The sequence below is a fragment of the Microcaecilia unicolor genome, chromosome 5 (genome assembly GCF_901765095.1).
Source record: "Microcaecilia unicolor chromosome 5, aMicUni1.1, whole genome shotgun sequence".
NCBI lineage: Eukaryota > Metazoa > Chordata > Amphibia > Gymnophiona > Siphonopidae > Microcaecilia > Microcaecilia unicolor.
In genome coordinates, this window is record NC_044035.1 from 161,355,474 (window position 1) to 161,372,166 (window position 16,693).

Sequence of the window (16,693 nt, forward strand, 5' to 3'; positions counted from 1 at the left end):
TACTATCAAAATGTGGTAAATGAAGCAACAGTGTTTACTAAATTACTCAGTCTGTCATCTTTTGATATTTGATAAAGTGCTGAAAATACTATTTTCAGAGAAGAATTAAAAGTAGATGTAGTGCTATATAAATGCTATTAGTAGTAGTAGTAATTATACTTTCCCCTAAAAACCTTTTAAGGGCACTCAACTTATAGGGTTCAGTACACTTGAATATTTGCTTCAAAATAACATCAAGATAACAGGATACGTAATAACACTGTTAAGAATAGAATGCATGTTGCCATGTTTAGTGCGGGAAAAGTACACAGAGGGAGTTATTTTGAAAAGCATTTCTGTGGGTAAAATAGAGCTTTACTTGCAACAATGAATTTTTATAAATTGCTTGCCCCATGCATGCAAATTTATGCACATATTGTATAAAGGTTGAAGGTCTAACATTTCCATTGGTGACAACCGCCTCATACCACAGAATTTGGCGTACTCGTCAAGCTTCGAGTAGGTCAGCAGGACGGCCAGAGCCTCCTTCCAGTTCACTAAGTCACAACTGAGCACTATTTCTTTCCATTTGTGCTGAACCACCGAAGAAAGAAGCTGCAGCAGAACAGAAACAAAACATCAGGTTTTTTTTTTTTGCGTGTTTATTTCATTTATTTGAGTATATTTGTTATACTGATGTTAGGCAGTACCAATAACGTTCTGACGAAAATTCCAATACACACTAAGCAAGAAAAAACATAATTTTCCAGGACTCTGAACATAAAACTAATAAAGCAGAAGTAGAAATAAAAAGCAGCTGGCTGTCGGGCTCAGCCCCAAAAAAAGAAGACATGCAAAGGCTCATTTTCAAAGCACACAGACTTAAAGTGTTATAGGTTACTCTGGATGCATAGGTTACTTTGTGCCCTGAAAATGAGCACCTAAATACGTTATAGTTGTAGCAACACGAGTGAAATTCAAGAGTCAAGGTGAGACAGACTGAGGCCTACTTAAGGTGGCTGGTGCTCAGCAGGCCTGGCCTCAGGAATAGCATAAAAATCAGTCTGTTATTTTTTTTTTTTGTTGTATAATCTTTTTATTAAAGTTTTTAACAGAAAAACTCATATATATTTGCAACATTTTGATAACCTCTATGCAATGAGTACGTAGCAATTATCAAAGATTTCCCTCCCTCCCTCCTCCCCTCCCCCCTAAATATCAGATCCCCAAGTCCAACAGAGGGTCGGGTGAGTTTAAGTACCTGGGCAACTCTTTCATAGAATCGGAACAATCAGTTTAGGTGCATCCAGATCTATCCCTCCCTGGTGTCTCCACAGTCTATAGCGCTCCCAATGCTGGTTGAACTTTGTTATCTGTCCTGAGCGCATGGCTGTCATTTTAGACATTTGATAGAGATAATCCATCTTGTGTATCACTTTTATTATTGGTGTTGCCAATGGGCTTTTCCATGCGGCCGCCAATGTAATTTTTCCCGCTACCAACCATGTTGATGTTAGCTTATGATCTGACACTCGGACTTTCGGTGGACGAAGGTGCAGCAAACAAACCTCTGGTTTAGCGGGATACCGTACCCCAGTCACTTATGCAAATTGATCTAGCAATTCCGACCAATAGGTCTGGATCTTTGGGCAGGACCACCATATATGGAGCATGTCTCCCACCTCTGTGCATCCCCTCCAACAGCGATCTGACCCCTGCCCATACATTTTTACCAGTCTCTTGTGTGTATAATACCATTGATATAATATTTAACAAAACATCAGCTTTATCGTGGAAATCAAGATCCACAAACATAAAACTTTGAATCAACATACAACAAATGTGTAATCTGATATATGTACACACAGCAATATTACAGGGCAGGAAAAACAAAGGACAAAATTCAGGTCTGCTTGACTAAGACTAATGGTCAACGAGTCATGATGCCCAAAGTGTGTGCCCTTTGACCACTCTCAATATCTCACACAGCATTACAGCATAAGTAATTAAAAGAGCAGTTTGATACTGCTGTTTTATTCTGTTACTGAAATAACAGTGTGCGACACCGGGGTCTGCTGTATCATTTTTACTCTCGAGACAGCCTGAGGGCGAAATATGTCATGTCGTTTTTGTTTTTTTTTTTTGTAAAGAATTACATCTTGCCAGGACCCTTTTTATCCATGGTATTACTGTCTTTTACCTACAGCACTGAGACAACTTTGATTGGTATCATCACATTTATTCAATATAACATGGATCAGGGAAAACCTATTATACTTGTCATTAGACCTTTCTGTGGCGACTGATCTTGTAGACCATGAGCTCCTTTATACCAATTACATGACACTGGACTCAAAAATATTGTGTTAGACTAGTTCAGATCATATCTTTCAGGTACAACATACACTGTGTTGGCAACATAGACTCTCAGACCCCTATGCTGCCACGAACAAGCAGAAAGCTGTAACTCAAAGTTTTGTCAAAAGTAAGCTAACTTGCCAGATGGCTTCCATATTCACTTAAAATGATAAATTGATTCCCATACAGAACAAATATCACAACTACATACTAGTAAAAGATAAAAATCATGGGGATTTTTTCAAAGAAATCACTTTTTTTTTTACATTTCTCATATTTACATTATCAACTATTATTGTGTTCCGGCTTTTCATGGCAGTATGTTTTACATGCGGTGTCCCCTAAGACTCACTTTTGGCACCTACCCTCTAACATCTTTATGGCTCCTTTGCTAACTCTTGTTCAATTCAATCCCGTGACTTGACATCATATAGAGATATGCTGATGTTATACAAATACTTGCTGTTCTAGACTGACTGTTCCCTGGATGTCCTTGCTCTAAATAAATTTGACAGGATTCCAAACTGGCTCAAAGAACTTAAGCAGGGTTACTTGTTTTATATTGCACTGACTATTTTCTAGTTTCTCTCTAAGGAGATGTTTTTATATATGTCATGAGGTGTTTTGTCTTTTGTATATTGTGAAATAGAATTTGTGATCTGCCTAGAACTTTTAGATTGTGCCAAACAGAAGTTTAATAAATAAATTGAAACTTAACCCAGGGAAGTTATGAGGTCTTCTTTTATCTAAGAGAGGCTCCATTTCAATTACTCAACCTACCTACAAAAGAAGTACTAAAGTATATTTGATTAATCTGTGAAAATATTAGGTGTGGTACTAGATTAGAATATCTTATTTTACACTTGCATCTCTAGTATAGTAAACATTTTTTCAAACTACGAATGATCTACCCTGTGAGAAATCTTTTTACCAAGAATGCTCTACAAATCATTGCACATTCTTTAGTCAGTTATCTCAACTACTGGAATGCCCTATTGGTTTAAAAGACACCACTATTAAGCTTTTACATCTATCTAAACATTGCAAGGAAACTAGTACAAGGGCTAAAACAAATTTGGCCATGTGACTCCCCTACTACATGAGGAACACTAGCCACCATTATCAAATAGAATCACCTTTACAATACCTAGCCCACGTAGACTACTGCAATGGAATCTACACAGGATGCAAAGATCAAATCTTAAGGAAACTACAAACTGCACAGAATACAGCAGCTAGGCTCGTATACAGAAAAACACGATTCGAAACTGTGAAACGCCTCCTCCAAAAACTACACTGGCTACCAATCAAAGCACGTATAGCCTTCAAGATTTGTACTCTGGCACACAGAATCCACGGCCTAGCTCCGGGTTACATGACCAAACTGAAACACAATTAAATCAGAAAGATTGTACCTAACCCTTCACTTCTCCAGAAGTAGGGGCCTGAAATACAAATCAACATATGCCTCCAGTTTGTCTTATAAATGCACCCAGCTACGGAACGCATTGCCAAAAGACCTGAAAATCACGAACAATTACCTAAACTTCCGAAAAACCACCTTTTCAGAAAGTCAAACCCCACAGAACCAATTTAAACGCCCAAACTACCGAAACACAACCTAAACAATCATGAAAACGGACAACAATACAAACCTTTCACCACCCAATTCTACCCCATATAAACTGTATGGGTAAACCACACAAGCTCTAATCACTTACACTATGCACTCTGTATTCATTTACGCGGAATCTGTAACCATGTCTCCGGAACTATGTAAGCTACATTGAACCTACAAATAGGTGGGAAAATGTGGGATACAAATGCAATAAACAAATAAAACATAAAATGCATTACTCCAGTTCTTTCCTATTTCTTTCGTGTTTATTAATACCTTATACTCTATCAAAACAGCTTCACACCTCAAAGCACAACTGTCTGACAGTATCCAATTGAACAGATCTAAATGAGGGAACTATTTTTTTCTTTCTAAAAGATTACCAAAATTCACCCTCTCCTTTCTGAGCACCCCACTAAAACTCTTATCCACACTCTCACCATCTCCTGCTTAGATTATTGTAACTTGCTCCTCACAGATCTCCCATCTTTCTCTCCCTTCAATCTGTTCAAAATTCTTCTACGACTTATCTTTTGCCAGTGTTGCTACAATCACATAATCTCTCCAAGTCGCTTCATTGACTCCCTATCCATTTCCATGCATAGTTCAAACTCCTCTTACGGATTTATACCTGCATTCATTTTGTAGCTCTTTGGTATCTCTCCTCACCCTGAGCTCCTCCCTAGGAACTCTTTTCATCTGGTATGTCTCTCTTATCTGTACTCTTCTTTTACATCCAAGGGTACTCAAAGAACTCAAGCATGAAGTTGCTGATCTACTGTTAGTAACATAAAACCTGTCGTTAAAATTGTCCGCAGTAGCTGAAGATTGGAGGGTGGCCAATGAGACACCGATTTTTAAAAAGGGTTCTAGGAGTGAGCCATGAAAGCGAAGATACTTACCTTTAGCAGGTATTCTCTGAGGAGAGCAGGCTGATTATTCTCACACATGGGTCGACGATCTGTGTCGGCCTGGGAATTGGCATAAAAACATAGCAAAAAATAAAGGTTTGCCAGAGCCTTCTGGCGTGCATACAGTTCCACACCACGCATGCACAGACTGACTTCCCGCCCGTCGATCGACCACACTCTTCAGTTAAGTCTCAAAGCATAAAGAAATAAACAACTCCATGGGGAGGTGGGCGGGATTGTGAGAATAATCAGCCTGCTGTCCTTGGAGAATACCTGCTACAGGTAAGTATCTTCGCTTTCTCCGAGGACAAGCAGGCTGAATTATTCTCACACATGGGGTATCCCTAGAATCCAAGCTTACCCAAAACAATAAACACTGGTCAATTGGGCCTCGCAACGACAAGGACAAAATGTAGGTTAACCTGAAACTTTATACAACTTGCTGAGAGTGTAGTCTGGAACAGAATAAAAATAGGCCTAGGTAGGTGGAGTTGGATTCTAAGCCCCAAACAGATTCTGCAGCATTGACTGCCCAAACAGACTGTCACGTCGGGTGTCCTGCAGAAGGCAGTAGTGAGATGTGAATGTGTGGACTAAAGACCACGTTGCAGCTTTGCAAATCTCTTTGATGGAGGCTGACTTTAAGTAAGACACCGACGCAGCCATGGCTCTGACATTAGGAGCCATGACATGGCCCTACAGAGTCAGCCCAGCTTGGGCATAAGCGAAGGATATGCAATCTGCTAGCCAATTTAAGGCTGTGCGTTTTCCGATGGCGATTCCACTCCTGTTGGGATCAAAAGCAACAAACAACTGGGCAGACTGTCTGAAGGGCTTTGTCCCCTCCACGTAAAAGGTCAATGCTCTCTTGCAGTCCAAGGTGTGCAAGCTGCTTTCGCCAGGGTGGGCATGAGGATGGGGAAAAAATGTTGGCAAGACAACTGACTGGTTCAGATGGAACTCCGGCACCACCTTTGGCAGGAACTTAGGGTGCATGTGGAGGACTACTCTCTTGTGATGGAACTTAGTGTACAGTACATCTACTACTAGGGCCTGAAACTCATTGACCCTAAGAGCTGAAGTAACAGCCACCAAGAAATGACCTTCCAGCAGTGGCGTAGCAAGGGCGGGGCGGTGGGTGCGGTCCGCCCCGGGTGTCAACAGGTGGGGGGGTGCTCCGTCCACCCCCCCCCCCCCCGGCGCAGCGCCTCTCACTCCCCCCGACAGTCCCCACCTGCCTACCAGCTGAGCTCCAGCCGGCACCTCCAATCTGCAGCTCTGCTGACTTTAAATGAAGAAAACCGCCTCGTCGTTGGCCCTTCACTACTGAGTCCCGCCCTCTGATATAACTTCCTATTTCCTCGAGGGTGGGACTCAGTGAGTGAAGGGCCAACGACGAGACGGTTTTCTTCATTTAAAGTCATCAGCGCTGCAGATTGGAGGTGCCGGCCGGAGCTCAGCTGGTAGGCAGGTGGGAACTGTCGGGGGGAGTGAGAGGCGCTGCGCCGGGGGGGGGGGGGGGGGTTTAGGGGCCACACCGGGGGGGGGGTGCCGTTCCACGCCGGGGGGGGGGGGGGAGCGCCGTGTTGCACTGCACCCCGGGGGGGGGGGGGTGCGCGCAGCGGCGATCCGCCCTGGGTGCCAGCCAAGCACGGAACGCCACTGCCTTCCAGGTCAAGTACTTCAGATGGCAGGAATTCAGTGGCTCAAAAGGAGCTTTCATCAGCTGGGTGAGAATGACGTTGAGATCCCATGATCTGACTGGGGGCTTTGACAAAAGCAAACCTCTCATGAAGCAAAGAACTAAAGGCTGTCCAGAGATAGGCTTACCTTCTACACGCTGATGATAAGCACTAATTGCACTAAGGTGAACCTTTACGGAGTTGGTCTTGAGACTGATAAGTGTAGAAGGTATTCAAGCAGGGTCTGTGTAGGACAAGAAAGAGGATTTACGGCCTTGCTGTCATACCAGACAGCAAACCTCCTCCATTTGAAAGAGTAACACCTCTTAGTGGAATCTTTCCTGGAAGCAAGCAAGACCCGGGAGACACCCTCTGAAAGACCCAAGAAAGCAAATTCTAGGCTCTCAACATCCAGGCCGTGACAGCCAGAGACTGGAGGTTGGGATGTAGAAGCGACCCCACGTTCTGAGCGATGAGGGTCGGGAAACACTCCAATCTCCACGGTTCTTCTGAGGACAATTCCAGAAGAAGAGGGAACCAAATCTGACGTGGCACGAAGGACGCAATCAGGATCATGGTTCCGCGGTCTTGCTTGAGTTTCAGCAAAGTCTTTCCCACTAGAGGTATGGGAGGATACAAATACAGAAGGCCTGTTCCCCAATGTAGGAGAAAGGCATCTGACGCTAGTCATGGGCATGAAGCCTGGAACAGAACTGAGGGACCTTGTGATTGATTTGAGTTGCAAAAAGGTCCACCAATGGGGTGCCCCATGCTTGGAAGATATTGCAGGTAACACCCATATTCAGCGACCACTCTTGAGGTTGCATTACCCTGCTCATTCTGACAGCCAGACTGTTGTTTACGCTGCCAGATAAGTGGCTAGGAGAAACATGCTGTGACAGCGCACCCAAAGCCACATCTTGCGGCCTCCTGACACAGAGGGTGAGATCCGGTGCCCCCCTGCTTGTTGGTGCAGTACATTGCAACCTGATTGTCTGTTTTAACTAAGATAATTTGGTTGGACAGCTGAACTCTGAAGGCTTTTAGAGAATTCCAGATCGCTCGGAGCTCCAGGAGGTTGATCTGAAGACCTGTTTCCTGAGGGGACCAGGCTCCCTGAGTGTGAAGCCCATCTACATGAGCTCCCCACCCCAGGAGAGATGCAACCGTCGTCAGCACTTTCTGCGGCTGTGGAATTTGGAATGGTCGTCCCATGATCAAATTGGATCGGATTGTTCACCACTGAAGAGAATTCCGAAAGTCAGTGGATAGCTGGATGACATCTTCTAGGTTCCCTGCAGCTTGATACCACTGAGAAGCTAGGGTCCACTGAGCAAGTCTCATATGTAGACGTGTCATGGGTGTAACATGAACTGTGGAGGCCATGTGCCCCAAGAATCTCAACATCTGCCGAGCTGTGACTTGCTGAGATACTTGAACCGTGGACATCAGGGGCAGAAGGCATTTCGTGAATACCCTGGGAGCTGACGTTAGGCCAAATGGCAGTATGCAGTACTGAAAGTGCTGCGTTCCAGTCAAAATTGAAGATAATTTCTGTGAGCTGGAAGTATCGAGATATGTGTGTAAGCATCTTTTAAGTCCAGAGAGCTTAGCCAATCATTTTCCTGAATCATGGGAAGGGTGCCCAGGGAAACTATCCTGAACTTTTATTGAACTAGGAATTTGTTCAGGGCCCTTAGATCTAGGATGGGATGAATCCCCCCTGTTTTCTTTTGCACAAGGAAGTATCTGGAATAGAATCCCAGCCCTTCTTCACCTGGTGGAACGGGCTCAATCGCATGGGCCTTTAGAAGGGCGGAGAGTTCCTCTGCAAGTACCTGCCTGTGTTGGGAGTTGTATGAATGATCTCCCGGTGGGAAATTTGGAGGATTCCAGATTGAGGGTGTATCCTAACTGGTCTATTTGAAGAACCCACCGGTCGGAGGTTATGAGAGGCCACCTTTGGTGAAAAAACATCAATCTCCCCCCAACCGAAAAATTGTCCAGCACAGACACTTTTACTGAGGCTATGCTTTCCTGGAGCCAGTCAAAAGCCCGTCCCTTGCTTTTGCTGGGGAACAGCAGGGGCCTTGGGCACATGCTGTTGACAGGAACGAGCATGCTGGGGCTGAGCCTGAGTAGGCTGGCAAGATGCAGGAGTACACCTACATCTGGAATAGGAATAGGGAGCACTCTGCGGCCCACCAAAAAACCTCCTAGTTGAGGAGGTTGTAGCAGAAGGCCCCCCCGGTGGGAGAGAGAAGCCATAGCATCTGTGTGCTTCTTGATCTGTTCTACTACATCGTCTACCTTCTCTCCGAAGAGATTAGCCCCCCGGCAGGGAACATTCGCAATCCACTGTTGGACCGAATGGTCTAGGTCAGAGACACGCAGCCATGACAGTCTACGCATCACTATACCTTGAGCAGATATTCTGGATGCTACATCAAAAGTGTCGTACATACTCCTGGCCAGGAATTTACGACACGCCTTCTGCTGCCTGACCACCTGGTGAAAAGGTTCGGCCTGCTCCAGTGGGAGGGCATCGACCAAACTAGACAGCTGTCTCAGTTCCGCAAGTGGATGCTCGTGAAGAGCTGGTAAGACTGAATATGGGCAGCGAGCATAGCTGCCTGATACGTCTTCCTCCCCAAAACAGTCCAAAGTTCTAGCTTCTCTGCCTGGGGGCGCCGAAGCATAGTCCCTAGAACTCTTGGCTCTCTTGAGGGTGGAGTCCACCACCATGGAGTTATGAGGTAACTGAGACCTCATTAACCCAGGTTCACCGTGGATCCGATACTGAGAATCAGTCTTCTTGGGGATCACGGGACTAGACAGCGGGGACGCCCAGTTTCACATAAGGTCTTCCCGGAGTACCTTATGCAAAGGAGCTATCACTACCTCTTTAGGTGGAGAGGTGTAGTCCAGGACCTTGAGCATCTCAGCCCTGGGCTCTTCCTCCACATCTACGAGGAATGGAATGGCTCTAGCCATTTCCAGCACAAAAGATGAAAAGGAGAGGCTCTCAGGAGGAGACAATCTCCTTTCAGGAGGAGACAGTCTCCTTTCAGGTGGAGGGGAAGGTTCAGAGGGAATCGCAAAGGACTCATCGGAGGAAAGGTACGTGGGATCTTCCTCTGACTCCTACGAGAACTCCTCCTCAGTATCAGAAAGCACTTCCCTCAGTGACCTCCGAGACTGTACCTGCCTTGACGCCAAAGACCTACAGTCCCGATGGCAATGTCGAGGGGCCAACGCCCGAAGGACTGCGGCAAAGCTTCCTCCACCGACGTCAATGGGGAGTCGACCTGGGTGAAAGCCAATACCGGAGCCACAAGCGGCACCGAGCTCAGGGTGGTGGGCCAGACACAGCTGCAGAAGACGGAACGGCAGGCACAAGCACCCCTGATGCCAAAGCAGATTGACGCAGCAGTCCTTCCAGAATCTCTAGAAGCAAGGCCCGGATGTGCTCGTTGAGAGCCACCATTGGAGAAAGCTGCGGGGCTGATGGAGCAGTCAGTGGCAGAATCGGCTGAGGCTTGGGAAAAGGAACCGGACTGCTAAGAGGCCAACACGTCGGCACCTCCTGTATGGAGGGGGAGCAGTCCTCCCAGCACCAACGCTTCTTGGGTGCTGAATCCCTCGGCGCCCTGGAGCTCCCGACACCATGCGTCGAGAGGGAATGGTGTCGGTGCTTCTCAGCCTTTGCTTGATGCACCTCACTGAGGCTCCTTGGTGTCGATGAGAATGACGTTGAATCCCCATGTCGCCTTGGGGTTGGGTCCAACGATGGACGGTCCCGGGGGGTCTGTACAGCAGGAGGCCTCGAGGCAGGTGGAGACCCACGATGCCTCACTGCTCCCAGTGTGCTGTGGCCTCTCAGCAACCATGCCTACCTCCCGACATTGATGCGTCCCTTGATGCCGACCTCGATGCTGTTGTTGAAGGACCAGACTGAGGAATGGGTAACTGTACCTGAGATGGTCCTGTTATAAGAAATGATTTATTTTGGGGGAAAGAGTTCTAGAGCTCTCGCTACTGTTTATAATTTAAGATCAGGTGCTGTATTTATAAGTTTTAGGATATTAATTTCTCCACCAATCACCAAAGGTGATAATTGCAATAAATTAAATAAATTAAGTATATATCTCTGTTGAAATGCAGTATTCTGTACTGCAAGACTTGAAAGCATGTACTCAGAGCACAAAGGGACTATATTTTTAGCTTCAGAAAAGGTTTATTTTAAAATACAATTGCACACAAGAGATAGGTTTTTTAAGAGATCTTTACAGATAATCTGTACTTAAGTAAAGTAGCAGGTCTAGATCAAAAGTTATGTTAATTACAAGTCCTTGTTACATAGTATGAACAGCATGAGGTAAGCACATGTTTGCAGAAGAGGTCCTCATAGCAAGCAGGTGGGCTACAGGTCCCAGGAAGAGAGAATCTGCAGAGAAGGATCTGTGTTGCAGTTGAAGGGAAGCATCTGCTTGTCTGGAACAGCTTCTATCTTTATACTCTTGCAAGCTATAGGAAGACATGCCATGTGTATCTCTGTCTTGGTTTCCTGGTTTGCACACGACCCTTGGGCATTTGCAAAGCATTGTGGTATCTTGGTCTCATGTCTTATGACATCACAAGGCTTGCTGTCTGGATTTTGCTGATAAATGATTTATTGTAGTGCAAGGTTTTCCCTGCTTGAATTTCTGTGATAGATATTCTGATAAGATTTGTCTGGGGCGGCCAGCAGGTGTCCTTTGTTTTTAGTAGCTGTATTTCACACCTTTCCCACCTGCCTGTCTCCTTGCCTCTACTGGATACCTTTGATATTTGTTGTGTTGGCCAGCCAGGCTTTTTGATCAGAGGAAGAGAGTCAATTTAACCTTGAGGCAGTCTCTTACTTGAGAAGTCTTTTGTTAAAACGAGGAGGTAAGGTCAGCAGTACCTTTTGTCTTTTAAATGTCTTTTAAATGTTCCCCAAAGGGAGGGGGAAGAGGGCTTTGGAATGAAAGCCAGTTGCATCTTCAAATATATTTTTAAAGCTGTATTTTTGTATTGCTATATATGATCCAGCAAAATATCATGCTACATATTTCAATAATAAACTGATACCATTACAGTCTGGTTGCACCAAGTACAACGCTTTAAGCCACTGGGAGTCTTCAATGACATGGAAGGGAAGACTGCACCAGCGAAATCAAATGGCTCGATTGTGCCGAGAAAAAAGGCACAAAAAAGGGAGAGATCCGACCACGCAGCCTAAAAGACGGCCGCTACAAAAAAGAAAGGAAACTTTGAGAGAGAAAACAAAACTAAGAAAAAATAAAGGGAAAATCTTTTTTTTTTAAACAGAATTAAATGAAAACAAAAAACTGAATGAAGTACAAATGCTTCAAAATTGAAGAAGACTCTTTCCTGGGCGTGAAGAGAGGAGCCACAGAAAGAGCTGTTGCTCCTCGCGTGGAAGAAAAGAAAGTGGCGTGACAGGCGGAAAGTCAGTCCGCGCCTGCGCGGTGCAGCACTGCAAGCACCACAAGGCTCTGGCAAACTTTTACTTTTTGCTATGTTTTTATGCCGATTCCTGGGCCGACACGGATCGTCGACCCACGTGTGAGAATAATTCAGCCTGCTTGTCCTCGGAGAAATTATAGACCGGTAAGCCTGACATCGGTGCCAGGAAAAATAGTGAAAACTATTATAAAGAATAAAATTACAGAACACGTAGACAAACATGGTTTAATGGGACAGAGTCAGCATGGGTTCAGCCGAGGGAAATCTTGCCTCACCAATTTGCTTCATTTCTTTGAAGGTGTGAATAAACATGTAAATAAAGGTGAGCTAGTTGATGTAGTGTATCTAGATTTTCAGAAAGCTTTTCATAAAGTTCCTCATTAGAGACGCCTGAAAAAATTAAAGAGTCATGGGATAGGAGGCAAGGTTCTGGTGTGGATTAGGAATTGGTTATTGGACCGAAAACAGAGGGTAGGGTTAAATGCTCATTACTCTCACTGGAGGAGGGTGAACAGTGGAGTGCCGAAAGGATCTGTACTGGGATCGGTGCTATTTAACATATTTATAAATGATATGGAAATCAGGACGACAAGCGAGGTGATCAAATTTGCAGATGATACAAAACTATTCAAGGTGTTAAAACACATGCAGACTATGAAATATTACAGGAGGACCTTGAAAATTGGAAGACTGGGCATTCAAATGGAAGACAAAATTTAATGTGGACAAATGCAAGGTGATGCACATTAGAAAAAAATAATCCGAATCATATTTACCTGATGCTAGGGTCCACCTTGGGAGTCAGCAATCAAGAAAAAGATCTGGGTGTCGTTGTAGATAATACGCTGAAATCTTCTGCTCTGTGTGCAGCAGCGGCCAAAAAAGCAAACAGGATGCTACGAATTATTAGGAAAGGGATGGTAAATAAGACCGAAAATACTATAATGCCTTTGTATCACTCCATGGTGCGTCCGCACCTTTTATTGCATTCAGTTTTGGTTGCCGTATCTCAAAAAAGATATAGCAGAATTAGAAAAGGTTCAAAGAGAGGCCAAAATGATAAAGGGGATGGAACTCCTCTCGTATAAGGAAAGGCTAAAGAGGTTACGGCTCTTCAGCTTGGAGAGGAGACGGATGAGGGGAGTTATGATTGATTTCTACAAAATCCTGAGTGGTGTAGAACGAGTAGAAGTGAATCGATTTTTTACTCATTCCAAAAGTACAAAGACTTGGGGACACTTGAGGAAGTTACATGGAAATACTTTAAAAACAAATAGGAGGAAATATTTTTTCACTCAATGAATAATTAAGCTCTGGAACTCCATAGTCTGTTATTGAGACAGACATGGGAAGCAACTGCACACCCTGGGATTTGTAGTATGGAGTGTTGCCACAATTTGGGTTTCTGCTAGGTACTTGTGACCTGGCTTGGCCACTGTTTGGAAAACAGGAAACTGGGTTGGATGGACCATTGGTCTGACCCAGTATGGCTACTCTTATGTTCTTATATTTCACTCTTCTAATCCAGAGGTTCTCAATCCAGTCCTCAGGAAACACCAAGCCTATCTGGTTTTCAAGATATCCATAATGTATGTAAATCTGTCTCATGCATATTCAACAGAGATAGTACATGCAAATTTATCTCATGCATATTCCTTGTGTTTGGTGTTTCCAGAGGACTGCTCTAACCTAATGTAAAAGACTTCAGTGCAGAGATCGCCAAGGTATATCTGCATTACAGATATGAACAAACCCACTGAATTAACGAAGAAACCTAACCAAACATTTAAAAATTGGCCTAAAAAACCTGGCTATTTAAATAATCACACTATGTCTGTAATTTCAGCTGAGAGTTAGGGTCAGTATTTGTAGAATAAACCTCATGTGTCTCTCGTTCTTGTGCAGTCTGTTTGGAATTCCCATGATTTAATTTTTTTTCCAAATATTTTTATTGAAATGTTTTTTTCCTCTAAACAATAGTTACTTCAGCCAATATTACATATTGAGTGGATAATCAACACTGAACAGTTTACAAATAAGCCCCCCCTTCCCTCCTCCCCCTCCTCTAATGTCTAAGCCCACAGCAGTGTTGAAGGTCGATGAGGACATGCTCACATGTAGAACATTCACAGTCGTGGAACAATCAACTTAGGGGCATCTAAATCTATTCCACTTTGTGCTCTCCATGCTCTATATCGTTCCCATTGCACATTGAACTTCATTAAATGTCCAGATCTTATAGCTGTCATTTTGGACATTTGATAAAGGTAGTCCATCTTATATATCACTTTGAGTGCTGGAGGTGTCTCTAGGCTTTTCCAAGCCGACGCCAACGCGATTTTTCCAGCCACCAACCAGACGGCTGTGATCCGATGATCTACAAGACGAACGCCCGGCGGGCGAACATGTAACAAGCAAGTCTCTGATTTGGTAGGATATCGTACCCCAGTCACTTGGGCGAACAGATCTAGCAATTCTGCCCAATAGAGTTGTACCCTTGGGCAGGACCACCAAATATGAAGCATGTCCCCCACCACTGCACAACCCCTCCAGCATTGGTCCGACCCCTGGCCATATATTTTTACCAGTCGTTTAGGTGTATAGTACCATTGATATAATATTTTATAACTATTTTCAATCATCGAGCTAGAGATAGAGACCCGTAATAGACAGTCCAAGGCTTTTTCCCATTGAGTGTAGTCTATGTTTACTTGCAACTCCCGTTCCCTACGTTGTAGGTAGTACAATATGGGCCCCGTATCATTAAGCAAAGCCTCGTAGAGGCGAGAAACACACCCCCTGTGACTGCCCACTCTCACCGCCTTTTCTATGGCATTCTCCTCTAGGGACAGTTCTCTTTTAGCTCTCTTATTTACATAATCTCTGAGGCGTGTATAGTGAAACAAATGGTATGAGGGCAAACCATATTCCTCTTGTAACTCTACAAATGGTACCATCTGACCCTCCTCCCATAATTGGCCTAGTATGCCAAGTCCTCTGTTTTCCCACTGGCCATATAATGGATTATCCCCTCCCCAATGGACACCCCGGGGCGGTTTTTATCACCATCTGTTGGAAATATACTCTGTTGGGAAACAATCTCTTCCTTAAAGCCATCCAAGTCTGTAAGGGATATTGTATCGCCAAAGGGGCTCTCCTAATGTAGGCCTGAGCCTGACCCCTTGGCATCCATATTATAGAACGTAGATTAGTCAGCCCCAACCAGTGCTGCTCCACCTGGATCCATGGTTTTACACTACCAGCGCTCCACTCCGCTAGCACACGTAATTGTGCTGCTTGATGATATAAGCTAAAGTTCGGGACTCCCATGCCCCCTCGCTTTTTAGGTTGGTACATAATGGCTGCTTTTACCTGGAGCGGTTTATGTTGCCATATGTAAGCAAAAACATTTCGATTGAGCCTGTGAAAGAACCCCGTCGGAACCGGCAGTGGCAGTGCTAGAAACAGATAGAGAAGTTTTGGCAAAATCATCATTTTGATAGCTGCTACCCATCCCAACCATGATAATTCTAATCCGTCCCATCGATCTAGGTCTCAAAATAGTTCCTTGAGTTTCGGGGGAAAATTAGCCCGGTGGAGATCCGCTAAGTTGGGGGTTAGATGAATGCCTAGATATCTGAGGGAACGGGTGACCCATTTAATCGGGAACTGCTGCCGTAATACAGCCTCCTCCTCCTTCGTTAGTCCAAGTCCCAAAGCCTCTGATTTGCCCATATTCACCCGAAACCCAGATAACTGTCCATAGTGACTCAATCCCTGCATTATCTGAGGTAATGACTCACTTGGTTGAGTCACTGTTAAAAGAACGTCATCCGCGAATAACATAATTTTGTGTGTCACACGCCCCATCGTCAGACCATGTATATGTGGATGTCTACGTATCTACTGGGCCAATGGTTCCACTGTCAAGGCAAACAATAGGGGCGATAGCGCACAGCCCTGGCGTGTCCCCCGTTCCAATGTGATTGGGTCCGAACTAGTCCCGTTGATCCGCAAAACAGACAGCGGTTGGGCATAAATCAATCTGAGCCATGAGATGAATCGACCCGCGAACCCCATGTGCTCCAATACCATAAACATAAAAGCCCAATTGACCCGATCAAACGCCTTTTCAGCGTCTAACGAGAGGAGCATCATAGGTTGCCGGGTGCTGACTGCCCCATGGATCAAATGGAGCGCTCTTCTAATGTTATCGAATGCTTGTCGTCCTGTAATAAAGCCCATTTGATCCCCATGTACCAGAGGTGGCATAAGCTTGTGTAGCCGCTTAGCTAATATCTTTGTAAAGATCTTATAATCAGACCCCAATAGTGATATCGGGCGGTAAGAACTACATTGTTGTGGATCCTTCCCAGGCTTTTGTAGGACCACAACGTTTGCCACCCTCCAAGTATAGAATAGCGCATCTTGGAGTTCCAGCTTATTAAAAGCCCGGACCAACAATGGTACTAGTAGTTTGCTATAACATTTATAGAATTTATTTGTGAACCCATCAGGTCCTGGGGCTTTACCGTTAGGCAAATCTCTTATAGCCAATACCACCTCTTCTGACGTAATAGGAGCCGACAGGGCCTCCCCCTCCACTGAGGATATTTTAGGAAGCTGGGCTTGCG

At 44.7% G+C, this 16,693-nt stretch overlaps 1 protein-coding gene across 10 annotated transcripts in view; it reads right to left on the reverse strand.

Annotated features, from left to right (window-relative positions):
- SEC31B (SEC31 homolog B, COPII coat complex component) overlaps nt 1-16,693 on the reverse strand; it is a 277,304-nt gene that overhangs the window by 118,041 nt on the left and 142,570 nt on the right. For all 10 annotated transcript variants that reach the window (XM_030203516.1, XM_030203517.1, XM_030203520.1 and 7 more), the window contains one exon: nt 468-594. In XM_030203516.1, the coding sequence (XP_030059376.1) occupies nt 468-594 (127 nt within the window). The remainder of the gene's footprint in view (nt 1-467; nt 595-16,693) is intronic.